The following is a 27,235-nucleotide window of genomic DNA, read 5'->3' on the forward strand; positions in this document are numbered from 1 at the left end:
CTTTTACCTGATCTTTCAAAATCCTTTTCAGCGCGTGCTCACGCTCCAACCTACCTTTTATTTTTTTTCTTTTTAATAAATTTATAGGGGCTTTAATAAATGATGAATCAGTTTTTACAGAATCTTATTTAAAAAGTTAACTTTGTTTTTAGCCTGGTTATATACATATTAAAGATTTTTTTTCTCTTCTTATTGAGAGCTTGCAGATTTTATTAACGTTTTCAATCAATTACAATAAGATAGCATAATACTATTACAATAAAAAATTGTTGGTATTTAATGATATGCAATTTTATGTTGTTACCAATAATAGATAGTGATTTTACTTTTAGATTGTTTACCAAAAAAAATACACGATGGTTAAATGTTTTTATGCTCGTATACACTAACATTTATACATTGTTTATTATAATAAAGGATAAGAAAAGAATTATTGTTTTTTTTTAAATAATATATCATGTTTATTGTTGATCTAATTTTATTGTATTGACGGCCATAAGGTTTGGTCCGTGAAAACAGCATATATACGCACTCCTTTTCCTATTAGAATCATTTAATACGTCCATAAAAAAGCTTATGCTATTTTTTTCCAGAGAATACTTTTATTTTCGTTTATTTTCTAAAACAATCTCGAATTATGAATTAAAGTATTATTATCTTGTTATTCTTCCCCATATATATTCGACGGTGATTTACACGAATTCTCGGGAGCGCGTGGAAAATAATTTCCAATGTTGTTAGAAATTTGAAAGTGATCGCCGTGACCTAATGTCCCTGTAGTCTCTAGCTCAGTAATTTGACTAAACAACCACTTAAAAAAATGTGTTCTGCGCGTTTACCCTACTGGACTCATTGGTCATTTTATGTTTCCCGCTTTTTGTTTTACTTTTTGGATACTGTGTGATTTATTATCTCAGCCGTCCAAATCAGCATCGTCGCATATTTGATGTTTCTGATTCGATTATGCTTTTTTAATTTTGATCAAACCAACCAATAGAAGGTAGAGCATAAAAGATCAGACGGTAGTGGGAGGGGCTTTAATAGAGTGGGCCATGGTTTTGAATTTCTGAAAAGCTAGCTTGCATTTATTGGGATTCTAAGCACACAAGCATTGAATGCAACCACCGAGTGATAAAAATAAATAAATAAATAAAAGAAAAAATTGTGTAATGTGTTGAAGTGCTGCCTCCTCCTCCTCCTGAAATTCAGCTCCTTTCTTTCCCCCTGGACAAGTTGGTCCCCACTTTTCCTGTGGACCTTACCAACTGTGTGGGGTCAGTGGGCGTCCACTTGTTTGATGGTGGAAATAATGGGTTTAGTCGGCTTATGACTGTTTTTACACGGAGAATAGAGGGAATAGATCGCAACCGTTGGATTTTATAAGAGTCAAGAATGGATTGAACGTGGTAACTGGTGCATTCAACTTGCACAATTTTTGGGCAAATCAGTGCTAATGCCCCTCTCACATCATGGGACCCACAAGGATGCATCTTTTGTTTTTTATTCTTTTTTTTCTTGTATAATCAGTCAATAACAATATTAGGCTAAACTTTTTTTTTTTTTTTTCCTCAAGCGCAAAAAAACTCTGACTCTTGAATATGGAATGAAATGCTATTATTTTCGGTCTGTGACCAAAAAAAAAAAAACAAATTAGCATGTGATTCCATTTGTAAAATATAAATTATCATCCACCAGTTTATTAAACTTTACTTTAATTTTTGTTTTTCTCTGTAAAAAAAATATTTTATAGTAGTATTATAGGTATTAAATTATAATTCTATATTGTATGAAATTATTATATGAAACTATCCAAGATAATTAAAAAATTTATCGATATTACTATATGAGACTATTCAAAATAGTCAAAAAATTTATCAAAATTTTAATTTTAATTTTCAAATTCATAAATATAAAAATTAATAAATTAAAAAAAAAAACAAGCTAATTATTTAAGATTCATTATTATTGAGAATTTGAATAATAAATTAAATTTGAAGGGCAACAACACAACACTTTTTTTTATCTAAGACATGATAAATTGGAGAAAGAATAAATTGATTTTTTTTTTAAGCTCCGGATCATATCGAGCTCGTAATCTGGGAGTCGACCTCAATGGTTAAATTTGGTGTTGATTATGTCCATAATTATCCAGAGATTTTAACAATTGGAATGTTTTGTCAATAAATTTGGCCTTTGGATGGTGTAAACAATTTTTGACCAGGAATTAGACCAGGTATTCATAAAGTACAATATCCTGAAAGAGAGAAAATTGTGGCCACTGTGATTACTCACTCTTCCTCTTTAACTAGTGGGGTAGTGCGTCTTAATGGACATACTAATGCTCATAGCTCATATCGGCTTCTCTATCATTGGAGACAATCTTGACTACAAATTCATATTTGGTCACTTCGGTTGGTGTCCCGTGCACAAATTCGTGTTTGCGTAGGAAACTTACATTTCCTGTACTTCATTTATAATTTTCACTTATTAGATCTTTACAACTTTATTATGTTGAATGAAATTTGTTTTGGCTTTGGCTTTACATTGAAGGACATTTATTTGTTTGACTTAGAGGTGGTTATGCTAAGAATTTTAACTAATACCCAGCGAAACTAAAATTTTAAAATTATTTGTTAATTCTATTTCACATACACTTTAAAGGTATAGAGTCATGTGCTTATCTATTCAATGTCCGGTGGAAAATGATTCTAAGGAAGTAGTAAATTTGATTACTTCAGACAAAGATTGACATTATATGGGTTCTGATTGTTTTCTGTTCATGGACATAAAATTATGTTTTTATGATAAATTTGTTTGTGTTTTCACTAATAGAAAGTCAAGTAAGGATGTTCATGTTTTTTTTTTCCCCCCTTTTGGTAAGAAAAAAATAAAAAATGGGCCTTTTAGTAGATATTAACAGCTCAGGAAAGGCATTTATGGAACTTGCCTAAGGATCAATCTAGTAATTTCTATCAAATTAGTAAGTTTCGAATCCAACTTCCTTCCACCGCCCCACACCTCATGTATAAACTGGCTCCAACCCTCATTCTTTCTAATTGTTCTTCTATTATTCTTTAACAATTTTTTGTTTCAAAAAATAACACCATTTATATTAATTAAGTAACCATAAATAAGAGTGTTAGTGACAAACATTTTTCTCTTACGAAAAAGTAAAAACAACATAATATATCTACTAAAATTTTAAAACTTGTAAGAAATTAGCATTTGTACTTTTTATAACATGGAATTTCTAATCCATGCAGTTTTTTTTTTTTCTTAAATTTTCAACTTATATGGAATTATGGGAAGATGATGCAAACCCCATTTAATCATCACATTTTGTTCTTTCAAAAAAAAGTATCACATTTATGTTGTGCACATTTTTATTAACAATATGTTATTTAAAAGAAATTTATATTAACAATTTCAAAAATAAATCAAATGGATAATATTAGTAAATAAATAACGCGAAATTGACAGGGTAGATGTGTATAAATTCTCGAAACCTATGGCAATTATTTCGAACCTCCACTATGATATGATAAAAAAAAAAAAAAACAATAATAATAATAATAATAATAATAATAATAGATGAACAATAACCAGCCCAAAAAGAATGAATCTAACGGCCATACTCCATCGTCGCACACCGATCAAACTCATCTCACGCTTGGGGTTTAAAGCTAATCGATCACCCCCCAAAGACACGCGGCACGCCATGACAGGATGTAAACACTGATAGAACAAGCACCGCGGTACACCGAATTCTAACCTCCTCAGAACCTCGTCCTTCCCTCGCTTTCCTCCGGCAGCTTCTTCTCATCTCTCTCTCTGTTTGTCTCTTCGTTCTCCAATGGAGAAACTGAGGAAAGCGGTGAACGAAATCGCCTACGCACACGACCACGCTAAGCTCTCTCCTCTGCAACGCTCATTTGTCCCTGTTCTCTCCTTCGCCTCTACTCTCTACAAGCTCGCTCTTTCCCTGCGACGCGCTCTGTACAACTTCGGCCTCTTTCGCGAGCACCGGTATTATTCCCCTCCTTCGAAATCCAATATCTACCTGTCTTTTCTCTTCCTTTTGGATTCTCAGAGAAAGAAAGAGAACTTTTAGGCCTATGATTTCGTGTTGACGTTTATCCAGAATGAGAAACTTTTAGCTGGCAAGTTTTCATCCAAGTGCTTTACTCTTTTTAGCGGAATTGGATATTAGATTTTATTTGATCGCTTTTCGCTTTCCCTACATTTTCTCAGATACCAAACGGTACGTTTTACTGGTGTTTAGTGAAATCAAATGCCAGCTTGAGACTTGCATTGTTTTCATCTGCATTTTTCCATACCCCAAGCAAATTCAGTTGAATCGGCGTAGTGCTTGTGATTGAAACTTTGGCGTTATTTATTTATTTATTTTTGAATGTTTGCTCTGCGTATAATCCTGGTGGTGTATCAGCTTCAAAGTCGAAAATAATTTGCTTGTGAATTTACAGGTTGCCAGTGCCGGTGATTTGTGTTGGGAATTTGACTTGGGGAGGCAATGGAAAAACGCCGATGGTTGAATTCATTGCTCGCTGGCTTGCGGATTCTGGAATTTCACCTCTCATTCTTACTAGGGTACTTTTTCTCTCCTTTCTATTATTTAATTATTTATTTATTTTCTTTCTTTCCATAGGTAATTGTATTGATTTTTTATGCTTCTAGTGTTACAAAAGTAAGTAGCATTTTTGCTGACTTTCAAAGTTCCATGCTGAATTTTTGGGGTTCTTCTTTTTTTTTTTTTTTTTTTTTTTTTTCCTCTTTCTGTTGAGGTAGATATTGTCAGTAGAATCACGCAATAAAAGTTGGGTAACTTTTATTTACTTTACAGGGTTATGCTGGAGGGGATGAAGCTAAAATGCTCCAAAGACATCTGCTCGGAAGGCCCGTGAAGATTGCTATAGGTGCAAATCGGGCAGCTATTGCATCTTCTTTCCTTAAAGAATATGGTTATGTGGATCCTCATAGTAATAATACATACTCTTATAGAACACAAGGTCATCCTGATTCAGAAAGAATTGGTGCTGCGATTCTTGATGATGGAATGCAGGTGACAACTTCTGTCGTTTGCTTTTAACATGATATGCAATTCTTATCTTATATTCTCCTGCCTAATTTGACATGAGGTCTATGAATAGCCACTTGTATAATTAATTGGGAAAGGAGACATCTTAGGACCAGTCAGGTCAAACTTGGGGCTTTTTATGTTTGACAGATCCACTTGGGACAAGTGGGGTATCTACCCCTAGTTTTTCCATGAGTTCTGACAGACGTGACGCTAACATGAAATCTTTGTCATTTTAAATGAACGAGTTCCATGACCAAGAGTTTTTCCTGTTTGCTTTTATTAGCTGTTGATATGGCTTTTAATGGTCCCATGGACAGACAAATATTTTGCTCATTGCTTCGTTTGTACTGATGTTTTGTGTTATAATTATGTGGAAGATAGCACTGGAGCTTGCGGAGTGATCTCAAGATTGTTATGGTTAATGGATTAATGCTATGGGGAAACAGTCAATTGCTTCCACTTGGACCTTTAAGAGAACCTCTGAATGCACTCGAGCGGGCAGATGTTGTTGTGCTTCATCATGCAGACTTGGTATTCAAGAGCTAACCTTTTCAATATATATATATATATATATATATATGTAATTTTTTTTCCCCCCCTTAGAATGGAATTGTTCATATAAAGTTATGAATTTGACATAGAAGTTTATGCTTGGGTAACTCCAGATTCCAGAACAAAGTCTCAAAGATGTTGAGTTAACAGTACGAGAAATCAAAGAATATCTTCCTATTTTCTTCACTAGAATGGCTCCCTCTCATTTCTTTGACGTGGGAAACATCAACTCCAAAAAACCTTTGACAGCCTTGACGAACACCATCGTCTTATGTGTTTCTGCCATAGGTTCTGCAAATGCATTTGTGCAAGGTATGAAAAAGGTATTACTCTCTTTATCTCTTGTGCACGGTTGTGCACGCCCGCACACACACACACACACACACACACACACACACACACACACACACACACACACGGATCAATTTGTTTACAAATGTGACAAACACACATATATATACGTGGCATACATATCTTTGTTATTTTCAAATGTGCTTCTGAGATGCTTTGTTGGGCATGGTTGATCAAGTGAGAGAGTCTGAGAGCGTTTCTCTCTCTTCCTTTTGATCTGCTTTCTTCCATGCTTTGTCTCTAAATGGCTGATAATTTCCTGCAGTTAGGAGCATTTTATGTTGACCAACTTGAGTTCAGTGACCATCATATATTTCAACCCAAGGTAACAATTATCTTCATGCTGCAAAATAAGTTTTTATTCTGCCCCCTCACTCTCCCACACACATGTATATTTTCTAAAGAAGTGGCTCTTGGTTATTGCTGACTTGATGCTACTTTTGTATGCCAACCTTGTAATTCTGTTTTGTATCAATTAAGGATATTGAGATGATTAGAGAGAGACTTGGAGAGCTGGAGAAAAGGTTTGGGACCAAGCCTGCTGTTATTGTAACAGAAAAGGTGAGCAAATAACGAACAATGATACGGGCCAGAAGATTGTTTTATCTTCTTTTCCTAGTTCTTGGTTCGTTTAAGTTAGGGATATTGTGCATGTTTATATTTGTTCTCAGTCGAGGAGGGATTCCCACCTTCAATTGAGTTCAGTTTGCTCTCTATCTTCAGTGGGAGGACTGCTGTGGATTTTTGAATTACTTAGTGAGGATAGAAATTTTTAATGATGACTGTACTGCTGAGAACTTAGTAAGGATAGAAATTGTTAATGATGACTGCACTGCTGAGAATTTTGGTTTCTTTCTTTTCTTCAACTCAAATTCTTTGTTTGCAGGATTATGATAGAGAGCCAGCCATTCTAAAGCTGTTAGATCCATTTCAAGTTATGGCACTCTGTTCTGAATTGCAATTCATACCTAACAAGGGATGCACTGGAGATAGCTTCAAGAAATTGATAAAAGAGCTACTGGAACATAAATTTCCAGGTGCATGCTAGAAATAAGATAGGCTAACTTATAATGAAAGAGCACCCATGGGCATGATTCAAATTTTTTTTTTTTTTTTTTTTTTTTAAATGTCTCTAGCCTCTAATACTATATTGGCTACTGTGTTAATAATTTATCATTTTCATAAACCCAAGTCCAAGTTCGTGAATGTTCTTCCCTTAATTTATTAAGTAAACAAATTTTCTTTTGTTTTGAAAAAAAAAAAAAAAAATCTGTTTTTTTTTTTGGGTCACCTTCAGACAATAGGAGCTTTCTTCGATGCTAAAAGTCACAAAAAAACCAAAATCACCTTAAACGAGGTATCGAAAATTTAAAAATAAAAAGTATCAGGACATTTAAATGAAGATGCTAAAGTTAAATGCACCCAGAAAGGTGTTACACTTAAATGCACTCGGAAAGGTATTACAGGGTCAAATATTTGACCCTGTAAAAGTAGGACTATGTATAGGACTATTTATTTGTTAAATCAGAATGAATGAACATTTTCTTAAACCCTCACCTTCCCAACAAGAGAAATTAAATGTCATCCGAAGCCAGCCTATACCGTGATCACTTTAAAACAAGTCACCGAGCTAGGCTTCAAACATATCTATGTATTTTATCTTTCAAATTCAAACCAAGTCACTTTTATCGGTAACTGTAAATTTGTCCTCCTATCCAACTGCTTATTGGTCAATCCCTGGCAATCATCTATTCATTAACTTGAGGGGTTACGTTTCTCTACAATAAATCGTGTCATCAAATTCCTCCTGTTAGTGCGTAGGACCAGCTACTAGAGCAAGGAAATTCGACTTTTGAAGATATGTTAATTCTAATTAATGAAGAATTTGCATATTTAAGTTACCAATACGGATTTTCAATTTACCATGTGCAAAAGTTTAATTGAATGACTTTGATTTGACCTATCAAAAGTATAATAGGACTTGGTTAATAGCAAAGGGCAAGGTTTGATTCACATAATGACAAGTGGGTTGGGTAGATTCTTCTTTGTGGGTAGGTGAAATGAGGTGCTTTAGGCAGGGCTAGAATCTAGTTCGATGAAGACATTAAAAAAATAAAACATAATAAAATAAAAAAAAATCAATTTCATATTGTATTTAATTTGAAGAATGACTTTCATATTTGCTCAATTTAATTTTTTATTTTATTTTTTGTTTTTACTTCGTCATGGGTTTTGACCTTTGTTGACAAGAAGAGACCAAATTCACGCTGCAAATTGATAGTTTTGACCTTTGTTGACAAGAAGGGACCAAATTCACGGTGCAAACTGATAGTGGTCTATTTTCAGTGGGGGACATGCAGGTAGTTGAGGGCATTCATAATCCATTTTGATGGATATGGTTTTTGTCAAGTAATCGATCAATTAATATAACAAACATATAATTAAAAAGATTACATTCAAAATCAATATAACTTATGACTGATTTATCATACAGAAGGTCCTTTTTTCGTTTTTTTTGCAATTTTATATCATACGGCAAATCCAGAATATGAGCAACTCTCTCTCTCTCTCTCTCTATATATATATATATATATATATATTTTTTTTTTTCATACAGAAGAAAAATCCTTCCAACGAAATAAAGGGAACAAAATTCTAAAATCTCAAGGTATCACCAAAATATTCCAGGTGAACGAAATCCAAGATTCAAATATATTCAAACTAAATTAAATGTGACTACTCGTACATAAAATAAAACCATTTAAAGCTTTAAGGACTAAAAAAAAAAAAAATTGTGGAAAAAGAGGATTAATTTAACATGAAAAAATGAAAAAGCACCTTTGAAAAAGACGGTCCAGGTTCAATGAACCACGACGCCAGCCTTACTTTTAGCTGTCACTTTGCTCTCCTTCACTCTCTCTCTCTTCCTGAACCTTCAAATCTCACTCACTCACTCTGAGAGTCTCCGAACCTTCATATCCATCCCATCAATGGCTTTTGCATCTCCGTCTCCGTCATCTTCTCTGCTCCAATCGTCAATCTCTTCGCACCAGTCCGAGGGTAAGACTTCTCAATTTGTGTTTGTTGATCTTTCTGTTTGTTATATGTATTTGAATCTGGGTGTAAGATTCTGATTTTTTATTTATTTATTTTTGGGTATTTTGTGACAGTGAAAGGTGCAGTTCCATTGATGCGTTTTGGAGGTTCAGATGATCAGTTTCTGGTTCCATCGGCAGCTGGGAAGTGTTACCACAGGCAATGCTCGGTGAGACCAATTTTCGCTGAATCTAAAGGGAACCACTCCATTTCTCCTCTTCTTAAACCAGGTACTTTTGCTACTCTCATGGTGAGCATTCTTCATTCTTTGAGTTTTTGATCTCCGTTCTTTCTTATGAGCGAGATGGGTTTAGGTTTTTGTCTTTTTCCTGCATATATTAATGATTTTATTATTATTATTTTTTTCAGTGGAAAAATTAATTTGACTCGTTTTCTGGGTTGATGGTACTTAAAAAGAATTAAATTACAAATTGACAAGTTGAATGCACCATAAAAAAATATTCCTTTTGAATGGGGGAGGAAAAAAAAAAAAAGAAGACAACGTGATTGGGTGAATTTTAGACGGTGAGATGTGTTTGATCAGGTTGTTGAGGATCTCTTATAAGGAATTAAATTGACATTTTTTATTGGGTAATGTGTAGAAGTTCAAACCATGGAATCAGAAGAGTACGACGAATTGGCCAAACAATTGGAAAATGCTTCACCGCTTGAAATTATGGATAAGGCCCTTGAGAAATTCGGAAAAGAGATTGCCATTGCTTTCAGGTATGTCTTTAAATTTGAAACTTTTCTTTTTTTTTTCCATTGCCAATGGATCAGATATGCTATTATTAAAATTAGGCAAATGGCATGCACTTTTGAAATATAGTCCTCACGTTAAATACACCAGCTTTCAAATATTTTAGTGGGGTCTGCAATTTGAATTCCAGAACCTAAACATTTTGGAGTAATTTCTTTTTGTGCAGTGGAGCTGAAGATGTGGCCCTTATAGAGTATGCCAAACTAACCCGTCGACCATTCAGGGTATTCAGCCTGGATACTGGAAGGCTGAACCCAGAAACATACCAGTTTTTTGACGCTGTTGAGAAGCACTATGGCCTCCACATTGAATACATGTTCCCTGATGCAGTGGAAGTTCAAGCGTTTGTGAGAGGAAAAGGACTGTTCTCATTTTATGAAGATGGTCACCAGGAGTGCTGCAGAGTGAGGAAGGTTAGACCTTTGAGGAGGGCTCTAAAGGGCCTACGTTCATGGATTACTGGACAAAGAAAAGATCAATCTCCAGGTACAAGAGCTGAAATCCCAATTGTCCAGGTTGATCCCACCTTTGAAGGAAAGGATGGTGGAATTGGCAGCTTGGTGAAGTGGAATCCTTTGGCTAATGTGGAAGGTCCTGAGATTTGGAGGTTCCTCCGGGCTCTAAATGTTCCCGTCAATTCTTTGCATTCCCAAGGTTACATCTCTATTGGATGCGAACCATGCACAAGGCCTGTGCTGCCAGGGCAGCATGAGAGGGAGGGAAGGTGGTGGTGGGAGGATTCTAAGGCTAAGGAATGCGGCCTACACAAAGGAAACATCAAGCAAGAAGAGGTGCTGCAGCTCAATGGCAATGGCAATGGCAATGGAAATGGAAATGGAAATGGAAATTGGAGTTCACTCACAAATGGCAATGCCACCGTTGCTGACATCTTCCACAACCCAAACTTGGTTGCTTTGACTAGGACAGGGATAGAGAACCTAGCTAGACTGGAAAACCGAAGAGAACCTTGGATTGTTGTGCTTTATGCTCCATGGTGCCGCTTCTGCCAGGTGAATACCATTTTAAAGGCTATGATCATTGTTTATTACATGTAATCTAACAAACTATTTGAGCCTGACGGTATCAATCTCACTTCCGTTTGGAATTTGATTAGGCAATGGAAGCATCGTACATTGAACTAGCAGAGGAGCTTGCAGGATCAGGGGTAAAGGTGGCAAAGTTCAGGGCTGATGGTGATCAGAAGGCATATGCACAGCAAGAGCTGCAACTTGGTAGCTTTCCGACAATACTCTTTTTCCCGAAACATTCATCCAAGCCCATCAAGTATCCGTCTGAGAAGAGAGATGTCAGTTCTCTGATGGTGTTCGTGAATGCTCTACGGTGATAATGCAGCTAGAAATAAGTTAATGGGACACTGGGAAAATATACGTGTTCCTGTGGGAAATTCGCTAAGGATAGCGCATTTTACCATCTGTAGCGTGGGAGATGCACTAGAACAAGAAATTGTACATCTTAGTGTAGGTAAATAAATGTTCCTGTCTCTTGTAGCCTGAAATTTGTGCGAGATTGATCTTCTCGTCAATCTCTCCATGTTTGCCGAATAAAAAGAGTGCCTTTTTTCGTCTTCTTTGATTTTAACTGAGTTGGTGTTAATGATCTTGCCCAAAGGTTCTTTATAAAGAAGTTGCTGGCGGAACAAACAATGTGAAGTGGTTGAATATTGTAGAGATTACTGTCTTTGATCAATACCATGAACTGCAACCAGAGACACAGTGCCTCTTTGCTTATTCCAAAATCATCTGCTGCTGTAAATGTGGATAAATGTTGCATGCATACTGAATTCAAGGAACATTGTTCAATATCTTATTTTTTGGCACCATATTATTGGACCGTAGGCAAGTGGCATGATTTTTATTTTTATTATTAAATTTGTTTCATTGATCCCAATTATTATTATTATTTATTTTTGCTGATGGATCCCAAATACTATTTGTATATCACTGGACACGTCTATGCCATCATCAAGAAATTGGCTTAAAGAGCTAGTCTTAGTTCATAAATTGGTAAACTAATTAATTTGAGCTTTGCATGGGTAAATAAAATATGAACAGAGATACAAAATAAATTACTGAAGACAATGGGTAAGGTAAATATGAATAAGAACGGATTCGAGCTGTGTTTATGGGTTATTTTCTCAGAGAACCATATCCGAGGCCACCGATGAAGCCTAAAGTTATTTCCTTCTTTAGCAATTAGCATTGCTTACTGTTTTTTGGCCACAAGTTCGCTTTATATACTTGCAAAGAAGTAGATACTGAATAGTAAATACCCTTCAAATTATTTACTATCAAAGTCTGTTAAAAACTTGGTCATATGGTATAACACCACCATCAATTCACAGCAAAAATTATTTAGAAAATGATTCAAGTTAGCGAGTGAGCGAACCCCACTTTTTATTTATTTATTTTATTTTTATTTTTTATATTCATTTTAAACAATATAAATATTTATACACTCTTCTATGGACTTTTTTATTCAAAACAACATAAAATTACGGCTTTTCACTTATACAAAGCTCAAATGTCCCTTGCTAATTTCTAGGATTTCCTCAAGTTATTTGTTTCAATTGTCTTTGTAAATAATTCTTGGGTTTAAATAGTTCGAAATAAAAAGAAAAATGAAACCTGTTTGAATGAAATATTCGAGTTACATTTAACAGCACCTATTATTCATCGAATCGATTTATATTTTTGTAATATTAACCGCATTTCACCTTAGTTTTCTTTTTCAGGTCATATCACCTTTTAATTAAATATGCTTTTCATCTAAACTTTTATATACTATTTTTTACTCTGTTATGTAATATTGTGTTTTCTCAAAAATTTCTGTGGAAAATATATTATTGAAGTAGAGCTACATAGAAATAAGAACTTGATGATTCTCTATGGAAAAACTCTGTACTATTATTGTCATAAAAGCATTGTGAAAGTGAAAAAATCATAAAAAATAAGCACAATTGTAACAAAAATAAAGAAATAAATACTAGTAATGAAATACATATGGAAATTGGAATAGTTGCTATAAATGTTGGTGAGTTTATTATATATAAAAATAATAAAAAATGCATGTCTTTGAATCTTCACCATATAAATTGCTATATGAATTATATTTTAAAGAAATAAGAAACAAATTTTGAGAATTGCTAATAACACCAAACGGGACACTTCTATAAATATTTTTGTTTATATTAAAACTAATAGTGGTTCTTTTTATAATTCTAAAATGATTTTTTATAGTTCTATTTTTTATATACCATTATATAAACATATAAAAAATATAAAATTACTTAATATAATATTTTTTATTTCTAAAATATTCATAATTTATACAAATCCAAAATTACATATTTCTTATAAATAAAAGTTTTTTTTACAATTCTAAAATAACTATATACAGTCTCTCACTAAAATACTTTTATATTTTTCTTTCTTGTTATGAATTAGGGTTGATTTTTTTTTTCCCTCACTTTTTTAATGACATAAAATATTATTTATTTGAAAGCAGAAAACCAACGAACAATGGAGGATAATGGTGATTGGGTGCTTGGTAGTATACTTTTAAACAACTTTAAAAATGTTCAATCGCATACTATTGAACATTTTAAATTAGTTTAATTCTGTACTATTTTCTGAATTTTTTTTTTTTTGTATAATGTTTGGTTGTAAACTTATAAACGTCTTTAAAATTTTTAGTTTTGTATTTTTGAACTTCTTTAAAATTATTGAGTTATATTTATGAATATCTTGAAAGTTGTAATTTACTATTTTGGAATGTTCGATCCTAAATTTTTGTAAATATTCAAGATGTTCGATTATGAACTTATGAACATATTTTGAATATTTGAATTTGTTCAACCTAACAATTTTGTAATTTTTTTGTAAAGTATATTTTTAGATGATTCAGCTATAAACTTTTTTTAAACTTTGATGTTGTTTAATTGTAAGCTTTTCAAGTTGTTCGGTTGTAAACTTTTGTATAACTAAAAATGTTTGGTTGTAAGCTTCTAACCATATTAAATATCTATATATAATGTACGATATTTAATATATGTATATACATACAATATTCAATAGATAAAAGCTAAATATTTTAATAATGTTCGGATGGACGCTTTTGAACAATTAAAAATGTTCAGTTTTAAACTTTCAAATAAAAAATGAAGTTTAATATACCAGATCAAATACAAGAGCTTTGTTCCGATCTAGTTGTTGGGAAGCGATAGAAAAAAAATCCAAACTTAAATAATCATCACAAAATAAAAAAAACAAAAAAAAAAAAACTAAATACATCTTACTGTTTTATATTTTTGAACTTCCATAATTTATGAATAATTATTGTATTTGCAATCCTAATTTTTAATAGAGTATAAGTTAAATAGATATATGTAACGTATTATTTGAGAGGAAGAATGAAACTGTATAAAAAAATTATTTAAATAAGTGTAATTAACAAATATTATTAATAATAATTTTAAATGGGGATAAAAATGTAAATCAATAATGAAACTGTATAGAGTCCAAAAGTAATGCAACTAAAAATTCCCTAAAATCAAAGATTCTATAGATTCTATAACGAACTATTACCCATCAATAACCGTTCACTACTATTATGTATCTCAAAATTTTCACCATGAGCCACTCTTATGAATTGACTAATTTATAAGCTTAGATTTTAGTATTTTCATTAATACTAGATACATATCCATGCAATGCACGGCATATATAATTGCAATACATTATTTTGATAATACATTATAAAAAAGATTTATAATCAAATCAAATATAAAGTATCATAAAAATAATATTAAATTAAAATTTTAAATTTAACATAACTAATCCAAATTTTTAAAAACTTCTTTGAACTTTGAGCGTCCACTGCACCTTGTTATCATTAATCTCGTTGATAAAATCGATCTGTCTGGCTATATTTGAAAACTTATTTTAAAAGTTTTATTGATAATAAATATATCTGGATCTTATTTTTTTAATGTATATTATAAATGTTTGTTAAAAACTAAAAATTTGACATATATATAATATCATTCCCTCATGAAATTCAAATTCAAAAATGGTTATGTATTTAATTTTTTCCATTTGTAAAATTTAAATTTAAATTCAAATATATTTATATAATTTAATTTAATTTAAATTTATTTAAATAATATTTTATTTTTATAGAATTTAAATTTAAATTCAAATGCATTTTTTAATTCTTTGTAGATAATCATTTGTGAAACATAAATGGTTAGTCAAAAATTGAGAATCTATGTACGTAATTTCCTCCTAACAATTATTGTTGCTCGTGAAACATAAGTTTAGTATAAAATAACTAATTATAAACGTTGTGTATAGAATCTATAAAAGGAATGGGCATCTTTTATTATAAAATCTAATAATAAACCATGTATAGAAATTTATAATTATAAAATGAATCTAATTCCTTTGTCAACTTCCCTAATTAATTGATGGTTCAAATAACTGATAGGGAATCATGATGTAATACACAATAAGTATATAAGAAGTCAATTTTTGGTAATATACCCAACATTATGCCATCTGTTCTTGACAATATATATATATATTAAATTGCCGATAAATAAAATTTCATAATTAAATAGTTATAAGAAAATACATTTTTAGAAAGTTCAGCATTTGGTACATCAATTATGCTAGTTTAATTGTTTGTTAGCACAAATTATAGCATTTGGCACCGGTGAGAAGCAGATTGAGAAACACACTAATTGATTTTGATTCTTCAATGTCATCATAATAAAGAAAAAAACTGATATTTATCCTTAAAAAATAATTAAAATTTAAATAGTTTTAGAGGTTACAACCTATAATATTATGCGATTATGGAAAATTTATTCCCTTTGTGTACGGCATAATATGGAAGCTCAATTGATTTTGATTCTTCAATGACATCTTAATAAGGAAAAAAATTAAAAATAAAAAAAAACCAAGGAAAGTAATTACTATATATTTGGAGAATTCTATATATCAATAAAATAAATTAATATGACAAATAATGATTACAAATAATCATAATATAGAAATAGATTATTTCATTGGTAAATTGATATTGGTCCTCAAGTAAAATAATCACGATGTAATACATGGTAAACCAAATAATTTTCAATGGTATGTTATTGATTATTGTTGCTCGTTTAGTATTATAAACTTTAATAATTATAGAATGAATTTAATTCCCTTTGTCAACTTTCCTAATTAATTCTTTGATATTTTATTAAAAAATATTGATATTTATTTATTACCAAAAGTAGCCAAGCAATTTATCATTTACTAATTTGTACTAAGTTCATATACGCAAATTATATAGTGTATTATATATTATATACATATAATATTATATTTTATAATAATAATAATAATAATAAATAGTATATTATATTTATTATTATATAGTATATTATATATATATACTTACTTATAGTTTCCAACAATGCTTCCATGTTATAATTATTTTACTCAAGACTCTGGAATTTTTTTATAAAGCAGATTTCAAGTTGATAAAGATAAAAAAGAAGATAAAAGAGATTAAGATCAGAATGGGTTTAGCAATTAAGATATCTGGTTCTCTAATCGCACGTCATTAAAGCTTCTTGAAATTGATAGAAAAGCAGTAAGACAGGGAATATGAAATATTAAATTTATTTCCATCCTTGCGACCCTTGTTTAATCTTTCTTCTGGTTATCAGTAATTGGATGTCATGTAAGTTTTATATATATATATATATATATATATATTTTATAATATGGAAGGAAGATGGTGATTGAGTTCTTTTGGTTTGTCCAATATGGAAGCATTGTTGGACCGATGATGATACTCAGAATAAAATTTATCAGTTGGAAGCAGTTCCTTGTCCACTAACTGCACATGCACAAAATAAAAAATTAAAAAAAAAAAAACAAACAATTTTTCTTTGGTATTTTATTAAACAATATTGATATTTATTTATTACCAAAAGTAGCCAAGTCATTTAGCATCTCGTGAAACCTAAAGATAGGGGTTATTATATGAAATTTTTTATACATAAAGACAATTGTCCGGTATTTTTCACTTTGATTTCCAAATTTTAAAAATAAATACCTCATATTATATGCATCATAAGTAAATTTTTTATAGAATTTTTGTATATATATGATCAGGGCACGCTTGGATCATTTCATTGTATTTGTTGAATGAAACTATATATAATAATAATAGAATGAGGTTTATAGGTTTATTTGAAAGCTAAAACAAAAAAAACAAATATTATTTTTCAAATATATAGATTAATTATATAGACCAACCACAAAAACAAAATTTATAATAACTAAAATAAAACCATTTTTTTATTTCAATCCCAATAAATATAATGGATTCTAATATGAAAAATGAAACATAAAAAATAATTATAATGTCTAGGACAAATGTTTCATCTCCCTAAATTGCTTCTTGTTCAATGAAGTTGTTGCAATATCCGAGATTTTCGATACCACCTTATTGCCATAACTATCATACTTTTCTTTCTTACTTGCCCTCGATTTGAATAATCTCTTATGTCTTATCTTTTTTATTTTTTTGTTTTCCATCCTCTTGAAAAAGTTGATAGATATAGATGAATTTATAATCAGTGAGGATTCTTCATCAGAAAAGTTCCATCTTTTCCATCAATTTCCACAGCAACATCATCATCTTCAATCAAAAATCCATAGCATGGTTCACGTACATGCTCATGATGAAGATGATTTTTATGAAGATCCATCAAAAAAAGAAAATAAACTGAAATTAAACAAAAAAAACTTTAATAACTAAAATAGAAATATGAGAGAATAAAATCCAACATAGTATTGAATACCGAAGTTTTAAATAACCAGAAGGTAGCGCCTAGTTATTTATAATCAAATATATTTGACTTATTTGGTAAATATAATAAAATCAAATATTTTGTTTATTTTAAATTTATTTCAAAAAGTTATTATAATAATGCAATTCCGTATATGGTAAAAATTGTATAATAATGCAATTCCATGTATGGTAATTCCGTGTATAGTAAAAACTATATAATAATACAATTTCGTGTATGACAATTCCACTAACTGTAACAAAAAAAAAAAAATTGTCATATACATAAATTAAAAAATAAATACCTCACATTTTACGCACCATAAGTAAATAAATAAAATAAAATAAGAATAAATTCTATGTATGGCAATTTCATGTACGGTAGAAGTTGAATAACAATGCAATTCCATGTATGGCAATTCCACTAACTGTAACAAAAAAACAAACTGCCATATACATAAATTAAAAAATAAATACCTTACATTTTATGCACCATAAGCAAATAAATAAAATAAAAATAAGAATAAATTTCGTGTATGGCAATTTCATGTATGGTAAAAACTGAATAACAATACAATTTTGTGTATGATAATTCCACTAACTATATAAATTAAAAATTATATTATATGAACCTTTTTGTACACAAAAACTATCATGAATTTTTTATTTTGATTTTCAATTTTTTTTTTAAAAAAAACTTTACATTATATGCACCATAAATAAATAAATAAATAAATAAGATAATTTTGGAGTGAATTTGAAAGAAGAATATCAAACACGTGGCGTATACTGTTCTTCTTTTATATATTATATAGATTTGTTTAATTTTTTGGCATTCATGTATTTTTTTCCCCCTTTTAACATATTAGAAATTAAATTTCTTCTTATATTCTTTTCTATATAAACAACAAATCAATTCTCTTCCCCAACATGCAACAAAGAAAGAGGTTTCTTAAGCTATAACAATGGCTGCCAAACTCATCCCATTGAGCTTCTTCTTCCTGATTTAGTTTGTTTACATATTGGGTGGGTTCAATCTTACTGCACACAAAGCTCCAGCCATGTATGTGTTTGGAGATTCTCTGGTAGATGTTGGTAACAGCAATCATCTCTTTTTTTACTTCGACAAAGCAAATTTCCTTCCCAGCGGCATCAACTTTCCCGATGAGGAAGCAACTGGGAGGTTTAGTAATGGCTAAAACTCTACAGATTTTCTTGGTATAATTTCTCTTTCATGGACCACTAAATATTTTATGTACTTTTTCAAGTTTTGCATATTCTTATATGATATAACGCTTAATAGAAAACCATTATTGGAGGACTTTCTATGGGACTTGTTCTTCATATTTTTTTAGTATATGCCTTTTGTTATATATGATGCAATGCAGGTATATAATGTTTATAATCCTTGATATATGGATATATTAAATAGTAATTGTCTTAATTTTAGTTTGGTTTTCATGGAAAATATTGAAATACAGCTGAGAAAGTTGGGGTGCCAGTTCCACCACCGTATCTTTCCCTGCTGTCAGAGTATAGAAACAACACGGTGAAGTTCCAGACTGGTGTTAACTTCGACTCTGCAGGTGCTCGAATCTTCAACTAGACATATCATCGAATTCTTGTAAGCAAAACAAAATACCATGATTTTTGCTTTCCTAAAAAAGTTGAATTGAAAATACGTTGGTTTAGTACTTTGGTGAAGATGATTACCATGAACAGAGTGAACTCTGTTTCCATTAAAACTTTTTCGGTTCTTCATTATGTAATTGTTATCTAGCACCAATCAATATCCTTGAGAACACAAGTAGACCACTTCTCGGATCTCATGAATTCTTGATTCTACAAATAGGTCACTCTGTTACAGACAAGCTCCTACCAAAATCAATCTTTGCCATTATCATTGGGAGCATTGACATTTATACATTTGCTAAATCATCCAATCTTCGCAGCATTGCAACCCCTACAAAGTATGTTAAGTCGAAGGCTAATGAACTTGCAAAACCAACAGAGGTAGTTAACAAAGCAGTACTAATTTACTTCCAAAACATTTCAATGAGGTTTTTGATTAATTGTGCCTTTCCAGATGTTAATTAGAATACACGTGCTACAATTTTTTTTTTTTTTTTGTTAGCGTTTATACGATTATCATGAACGAAAATCTATTATTGTCAGGGTAGGAGCTCTGGGATGCACCCCTTGGCAAAGAGTTGAGAGCGAATCTGAAGAATGCGATGTAGAGTTGAACATCATGTCACATATGTACCATTACGCTCTGACTTCACATTTAAAGGAATTGCAATCAAACTTGAAGGACTTTCACTACTACACCTTCAATGCTTGAGTGCCACTAAACACATCATTAAGAAACCAGCTGCTTATGGTATAACACTATCACTTTCCCATAGTGATAAAATTAATTCAGGATTTGAAATTTTCTCTACTTGAAAGTCAGAAAGTGGCGCTGATAAGAAAAGTTTGGATGGTTATGAATTTCAGGATTAGAAGAGGTTATGGCAGCTTATTGGGGCCTTAGGATGCTGAATGCTCAGATTCCTTGCTTACCATTCACAAAATATTGCCCAAACAGAAAAGAATATGTATTTTGGGATGCTGACTATCCTACAGAGGCAGTTATACATATAATCAACCGGTGGACTGCTTCTGAGGCTGGAACGGTGGAGATAGTAGATTTTATTTGAAATTTTTGAAACAATGATAGATGGTGGATTTTATTTGAAAATTTTGAAACGGTGAGAGATGGTGGATTTCATTTGGAACTTTTGAAATTGTGAAAGATAGTGGATTTTATTTGAGAATTTTAAAACAGTAAAGTTTTTGTGAAATAGTGGTGCGAGCGGGAAAGGAAATGATATTTTGAAACAGGAAGGTTGAAGGAAATTTTCTTGAAGTTGCAATTTTCTCACGTTCGACAGAGAAGTAGCTGAGTCGTTCATTGGATAAGTTGAAATCTAATAGCTGGTCAGATCCGACATGACCAAAATAGTACCGTCCAAAAAAGTGAAAAAATGACCAGCTATTAGATTTCAACTTATCCAATGAACGACTCAGATACTTCTCTGTCGAACATGAGAAAATTACAACTTCAAGAAAATTTCCTTCAACCTTCCTGTTTCAAAATATCACTTCCTTTCCCGCTCGCACCACTATTTCACAAAAACTTTACTGTTTTAAAATTCTCAAATAAAATCCACTATCTTTCACAATTTCAAAAGTTCCAAATGAAATCCACCATCGCTCACCGTTTCAAAATTTTCAAATAAAATCCACCATCCATCACTGTTTCAAAAATTTCAAATAAAATCCACTATCTCTACCGTTCTAGCCTCAGATATTTTTCTATTGCTTTCACCGTCCGGGTCTTCTCCTCGACAATTCAAAATCCATTTAGAGTTTGGGTTAAAGGTTAGTATTTGTGTGTGTGTGTGTGTTTTTTTTTTTAATGTGTGAACAAAAAACCCAAAAAAAAAAAAAAAAAACAATGACATCGATGACCTGCAAAATGTCATCGACCTAAGTACCAAACAAGTGGGTATTTTACTCTAGATTAAGAGCTGCTCTTTTTTGGCGGTCCAGAATAGTCTTGACATGATCGAAAGCGAAGTCCCAGTGGTGACTGTATCGCTGCTCAGAGCAGAAAGGGCATTTATGGCCTTGATAATTAAGTTTCGTTTGGCTGGGTTCTTTTGAGTCTTGAGGCCCCAATCTTAATATGATATGAGGTTGAAGAGTTCCTATTTGAAGAGTTTCGATTGAGCTGTGAGGGACAAGTAGGCGATCACAAAGGAGTTAGAGTGGTGGGGTTTCAAAGAACAAGAATTGAGATGATGGTGTTGTGGTTGAATTGAATATTGGAAAGAAGGAGATTTGAGGAAGTAGAGTTATGGAAGTTCTAATGCTTTTGTAAATTTTTTAAATATTTTAATTTTTTTGTTATTTTCTTTTTAATTCCTTTGTATTTTTTTTAATTTTAACAAGCATCATTCAAAATAATAAAATTTAAACTTAACAAAAAAAAAATTTGAATATTAATTGAAAATTATAAGATTGAAAAAAAAAAAAAAAAAAATAAATTGAGAGACCAAGCCCAACGTTTTTACATTGATGTTTCCCACAGAAGAAGAGAAGAAAGCTGATGGTGGTCAAGGTGTGGTGCATTGTCTTTGCTTGGTTCTGTGTATGAGTCTGGAGATGATGAAGATGGCATAACTGAGGATGCACCTGAAGTGAAAATTGACAAGCCTGAGGAAACTGTTGATGCTGCAAGTGTGAGTGTTTCTCATAAATCAGAAGGAAAAGAACCTTCTGGAAATGTTGCTGCAAGAGATGAACTTGTTTCCAGCAATATATGTCCTCCAAAAGAAAAAAGTTCATGTTATAAAACGGAACCGTAGCATTAGTACAGTTAAGTGTGGAACTATAACTGGGATAAAGAAAGAAGGGGATGCAGCTGCCAATAAGTCTCAGACTCCTGCTGTGCAGCCTGGCACATCTAAAATTGCACTACCAATTTTGGAGCCTCCATCTGATTTAAAGAGAGTGGTTGAAAAGATTGTTGAGTTCATTTTGAAAAATGGCAAAGAATTTGAAGCTGTTCTTGTTGAACCGGATCGTAAATTTGGAAGATTTCCCTTCCTCCTGCCTTCTAACCAGTATCATCCTTACTATTTAGAAGTCCTGCAGAAAACTCAGGAGGTAATATGCAAAACATTTTACTTGTATTTACTAGCTCTACTGTTTGTGTGAGATTCTTATTGATAAAATATGATTTTTTTAATTCTTTGTGAGACAAGGGTATTAAAGAACGGGGGGACATTTTTCCTAGCTTTTTTTCAAAGTGATATGCAGATGGGGTTGTTGATCAATTTTGTGCCTTAGATTGCTTTGGCCATTTGTTTGCTTCATATGCTTTGATGAGCTTGTGTATATATATATTTTTTTTTATAGGAACACATTGAATTTGTGCCTTTTTGGTTGATAGTTGAATGGATTCATGATCCATGCTACATTTTTGTGTAATTTTCTATTTGTAATGTGCTCATGGAGGTCCACATAGAGGTTCTTAAGTTTTGAGGTTTTTTTTTAACCTTTATGGTCCCAATGATATCTGCATTAGGGTTCCTGACTTTGGATCAACCAAAAATTTCATGGATTGAAATTCTTAATTTTTATTATTAAAATGCTATAAAATCATTTTGGAAAGAAAAAAAAAAAGAGAAAAAAAAAACGCTGACTTGCATAAATTGTTGATTATTCTTTTCAGTTTTCTTCTGATTACTAATTTTCTTAAATTTGTCATACCTTGACAGGCCAAGTTACCTGGCAAGGGCCATGTTTCTGAGAAGCGGCTTTCAGTAGACAAAAAAAAGGCACTCTCTAAAGAAGGTGATACCATCTCCTCTGGATCTGCTGGGCATGATCTACAGTATGATTATGATAGGAAAGAGAAGTTTAAGATGGTAATTGGAAAGTCAAAGAAGGATGAACAAGATCCACCTGCCAAGTCTAACCTGCCACATGTTGGACTCAGTGTGGATGCAGTTGCAGCTATTCTTAAAGCTGCCACAAGGGGAATTAAGAATCCAGGTCTAGAAATGTTTCCTAAACCATCATCCAGTGGTCAAGGCCCCAGCGATGAGGGTGGGTATTCCTCAAGCTTTGGGAGTCTCCATGCATCTCAACGTCAAAGCTCCATCAATAAGCTAGATGAGAACAGGGAGCCAAGTGTTTCTGTTCCTGTCGCCAAGGCTATTGCTGAGACAGCTGCACTTGCTGCTGCTAGTGAAGCTGATTCTTCTGAAGCGTCCTTGACTAGAGAACAGAAGTTGAAGGCTGAGAGATTGAAAAGGGCAAAGATGTTTGCAGCCATGTTAAAAGGTGGAGCTGCCCCTTTAAGAACCGAACCATCACGTGGTTTATCAGTTGAGCCCCCCGGGACAGTGGTTTCTTCAGGTAATGAGGGTACGAACCTTGCAAACAAAGAGAGGGAAGGCAGTTCAGTCCCATTTGAAGTTGATACTTCTGATAAGAATGAAATATCTGAAAAGAAGATTTCTGTTGATGAATGTAATGAACGGAGATCAAAGAGGAGCTACCGTTCCAGATCTAAAAGACATGAAGAGGACGAAGAACAAGATCACGAAGATGATGCTGATGATGATGATGAACAGGGGAAAGAAGAAGAAGAAGATAAAAGGGGACGCAAGCACTCAAGGAAGAAGCACCGGGCTCATCGATCTTCACACCATGGTAAGAACAGGCATAAGCACCGGAAAAGGCATTCCTCCTCCAAAGCTAGTGAATCTCAATACCACAATAACTCCTCTGATGATGAAATCTGGCCCTCTAAACTGTCAAAACATCACAGTCCCTCTGATAGTGAGCATTCTCGACACCAGCATAAACATGTTCGTTCATCCGATGATGAACATCAGCATTCTCGATGGCACCATAAGCATGGTGGCTCCTCTGAAGACGAGCACAGGCATACTAGGCGACATAAACATCACAGCTCCTCTGATGGTGAGAATCACCACAGAAGTAGGTCTACAAAACATAGGAAATCCCGATCTAAAAGAGAATTGGAATTAGAAGAAGGGGAAATATGTGCAAAATCAGATCAATCTAAAGCTAGTGAAAGTGAACGTGCTAGTAGGGAGGCTTCTGTGGATTTGTCAAAATCATATCGACATGGAAAGGCTCCATTTCAGCCATCTGAATCGACTGAGGTTTCGGATGAGCTTAGAGCCAAAATTCGAGCCATGTTGAGGGAAACCTTGTAGCAAATATTTTGTTTATTGCGTTGTAATATCAATTAGCCAAACTTTTATGCTAATGAGGTTAGATAGGATTACGGCTCTTTCATATTAAATTTGATTTTTAAATGAACATTTTTTTTTCCATATTATATCATTAAACAAACTAACATGGAAATTATTTATTATTTTTTTTTTTGTTTCTTTTTTTGTTAGATTTAGTAGTGAACACACTGCAACTAATTTAATAGTAAGTAGTAAACAGATTGGTTGTATTGGTTGAATACGCTGCATTATCAAGAACAAGCAAAATTGCTTTTCATTAATTCACCCAAAAAAATTGCTTTTATTTAGACGGACAAAGAATTTCAAGACACATCTCTTTAACAGAAGAAATTAGACAAATTGTTTATGTACATAACAACCTTAGAGAAAGGAGCATCAAACTAGAAAAGAAGCATCCCAACTAGGTTAGCATACATCTAGACTAGACAGATCATATGCTCAACAGCTCTAAGAGACTAAGCCTCATTAAAACCTATCTAGAATAAAACCCAGTGGGAAAAATCTAGACAGGAAAAAGAGTGCAAAGTCTAGAAATCTAGACACTGAAAAAAAGAGTACAACAAAAGTCATAATACAGAAAACATTTAGCAACAACTACTGAAAACTTGTCAACTGTAGCCTTCATTATACTGCTCTGCTGAATGTTGAAGTTCCTTTGCCGCTTGCAGTATCCATTCTTCAATATCTCTTCGATACTATACCTCTCCAGAAGATGTGGGAATCGATTCTTCAACTATTTCCGCCTTATTAGCTTCTTCATCTGTTTCCACCTTATTTTCTTCTTCAACTGTTTGCACCTTTGCTAATTTATTCTTCTTGTAAACCAGAGTCCAAGTAAACACTTCCATTACGGCAGCTATACACCCCAAGGATGCAAGGGTGAAAGTATAAGCATCCCTCCAAGCCTTCCCTGGCTGCAAGATATGCAACCCCTTGTACACATTTATGATGCTGAGGACAATTGTCCCATAACCAACTGCGTAATGGAACATGTTCCAAAATATCCTGCACTTATGATCCTTTTTGGGCCTCAAAAATCTTCCGACCAACACTTGCAGAGTGGCAAGGCAGAAAAGGGTGATACCAATGCACTTGTGCGCCTTGTACTGAATCCCCGAAGATTTAGCTCCAAGCCACACCCCAGTTCCCCAGCCGACAACTCCAATCAGATAAGCCGAACATTGACAAGTAACGTGAATGTAGAACCAAGCTGGGTTCGCCACCTCGAAAACTTTCACGTATCTTGCTACCATTGCCCCAATTGGCATAAGAAGTCCCCAGCTGATACCGTTGATGATTCCGTGCACCTTCTTGATGGTAGCTTTCTTGGAAAAATCTCCACCTCCTGAACTGGTTTCGATCTTTCCGGAAGCAAAGTCGAGACTTCCGAACGATTTGACATGATCTCCGGTGAGAGGATGCATGCCAAGAACATCTCCTTGGAGAAGAGGACCTTGTTGCCAAAGATGGTTGACCAAAGTAGAATTGCCGGGGAGTTGAATAGTAGCGAAAATAGTTATCTCGAAGAAGCTGTTAATATTGGAGGAAGCGGCAGAGATGTTAAAGACAGGAAAGCTTAGTTCACCTTTGCGTAGAAGAGTCGCGTAGGATTGTATGGGAGAAGAGTAGGCCAGCATGGTTCCATCTGATTGTTGGAAAGCAACAAGAGCCTGAGCACCAACCATGCCATGTGAGGTGGGATTGATAGCCCAAGCAGCCCATGTTGAGGTGGTTGTTGCGGTCTGTCGGAAAGCTATATCCACCGTGCCTGATGAAGGATAGTAGTTCCAATGGAGGGTCGAGTTCAGCACCGGTAGGTCCTTGCATGCTACGAACGATTTGCCGGTGCTGAACTTGTAGCCGCTGCAAGGTTCAGCTGCTGCGGTGGGACCCAACAAATCACCAAAGAGTATCGAAACAAATATCACCATCATCGTCAACTTCCTCATCGCCATTATTAATTAAGATTTCTTTCTTTCTTTCTTTCTTTCTTTCTTTCTTCCTTCCTTTCTTTCTTTCTTTCTTTCTTTCTTTTTTAATAATATTTTATGATATAATTTTTCTCTGTTTCTATATCTGTATTTATATATATAGTACTAAAGCAGAGTTCCTTGATTAGGAAGTCGTCTTAGTTTCATTAGGATTAGAATTCTTGTGATATTAGAATTAATAAAATTCTTTGGTTTCACTAGGAATAGAACTCTTGTGATATTGAAGTCTTTGGTTTCACTAGGAATATGATTATTCGTTTTATCACTGTTTTTCACTACAATACTTCTCCATCTTAAATCTTTATTATTATTATTATTATTATTATTATTATCTTTTAAAATCACCTAATTTTGTTTTGGAAAGCTTCAAATTTAATTTTGTTACTTAATATCCCTTATTTCAAAATTTTTACAAATTAGTTCAATTTGGTTAAAAATGACAGAAACCATCAAATATGGATCATGTGTGGTGCATGTAACTCTAAAATTTGATTTCTTTAATTCATTTTTCAGATTTTTCCATTTAAAAAATTAAAAAAAATTGAGAGCCCAAAAAAATATTAGATTTTCAAAAAAAAATTGAGAGCCTGAAAAATATCAGGTAGTAAAAAAAAATTCTGAGGGCACAATAAAAAATACTATATGTTTAAAAAAATTCCTAAATCACAAAAAATAA

At 32.7% G+C, this 27,235-nt stretch overlaps 5 protein-coding genes across 7 annotated transcripts; 4 read left to right on the forward strand and 1 right to left on the reverse strand.

The window, feature by feature from the left end:
* The first annotated feature begins 3,563 nt into the window (after positions 1–3,563).
* LOC107432953 (probable tetraacyldisaccharide 4'-kinase, mitochondrial) lies at positions 3,564–7,219 on the forward strand. 3 transcript variants are annotated; one of them, XM_016044180.4, is made up of 8 exons: positions 3,568–4,026; positions 4,485–4,608; positions 4,862–5,080; positions 5,480–5,629; positions 5,764–5,973; positions 6,267–6,326; positions 6,482–6,562; positions 6,888–7,216. In XM_016044180.4, the coding sequence occupies exons 1-8, from the start codon at positions 3,854–3,856 to the stop codon at positions 7,047–7,049; spliced, it is 1,179 nt and encodes a 392-aa protein (XP_015899666.2). In that variant the 5' UTR covers positions 3,568–3,853; the 3' UTR covers positions 7,050–7,216. The 3 variants fall into 3 exon arrangements, with proteins under 3 accessions (XP_015899675.2, XP_015899666.2, XP_048317935.1); XM_048461978.2 differs by having other exon boundaries at positions 4,020–4,160; positions 6,888–7,218; XM_016044189.4 differs by lacking the exon at positions 6,482–6,562 and having other exon boundaries at positions 3,564–4,026; positions 6,888–7,219.
* A 1,598-nt stretch (positions 7,220–8,817) lies between these two features.
* LOC107407239 (5'-adenylylsulfate reductase 3, chloroplastic) lies at positions 8,818–11,456 on the forward strand. The gene is made up of 5 exons (XM_048461969.2): positions 8,818–9,061; positions 9,172–9,327; positions 9,700–9,823; positions 10,024–10,867; positions 10,972–11,456. The coding sequence occupies exons 1-5, from the start codon at positions 8,992–8,994 to the stop codon at positions 11,200–11,202; spliced, it is 1,425 nt and encodes a 474-aa protein (XP_048317926.1). The 5' UTR covers positions 8,818–8,991; the 3' UTR covers positions 11,203–11,456.
* A 7,331-nt stretch (positions 11,457–18,787) lies between these two features.
* LOC107432851 (uncharacterized) lies at positions 18,788–20,070 on the forward strand. Its single transcript, XM_016044057.3, has 4 exons — positions 18,788–18,821; positions 19,208–19,312; positions 19,579–19,786; positions 19,902–20,070. Exons 1-4 carry the CDS (start codon positions 18,788–18,790, stop codon positions 20,068–20,070), a joined length of 516 nt encoding a protein of 171 aa, XP_015899543.3.
* Positions 20,071–21,851: 1,781 nt separating this feature from the next.
* LOC132800440 (uncharacterized) lies at positions 21,852–24,599 on the forward strand. Its single transcript, XM_060814092.1, is given in 4 exon segments — positions 21,852–21,888; positions 21,891–22,104; positions 22,106–22,442; positions 23,057–24,599. Coding segments are annotated over 4 exon segments (2,061 nt in total). The 3' UTR covers positions 24,530–24,599.
* Positions 24,600–25,210: 611 nt separating this feature from the next.
* LOC125420805 (cytochrome b561 and DOMON domain-containing protein At5g47530-like) lies at positions 25,211–26,552 on the reverse strand. Its single transcript, XM_060813957.1, has one exon. The coding sequence runs from the start codon at positions 26,521–26,523 to the stop codon at positions 25,264–25,266; it is 1,260 nt and encodes a 419-aa protein (XP_060669940.1). The 5' UTR covers positions 26,524–26,552; the 3' UTR covers positions 25,211–25,263.
* Positions 26,553–27,235: the final 683 nt, after the last annotated feature.

This window comes from Ziziphus jujuba, chromosome 1 (assembly GCF_031755915.1).
Source record: "Ziziphus jujuba cultivar Dongzao chromosome 1, ASM3175591v1".
Lineage (NCBI taxonomy): Eukaryota > Viridiplantae > Streptophyta > Magnoliopsida > Rosales > Rhamnaceae > Ziziphus > Ziziphus jujuba.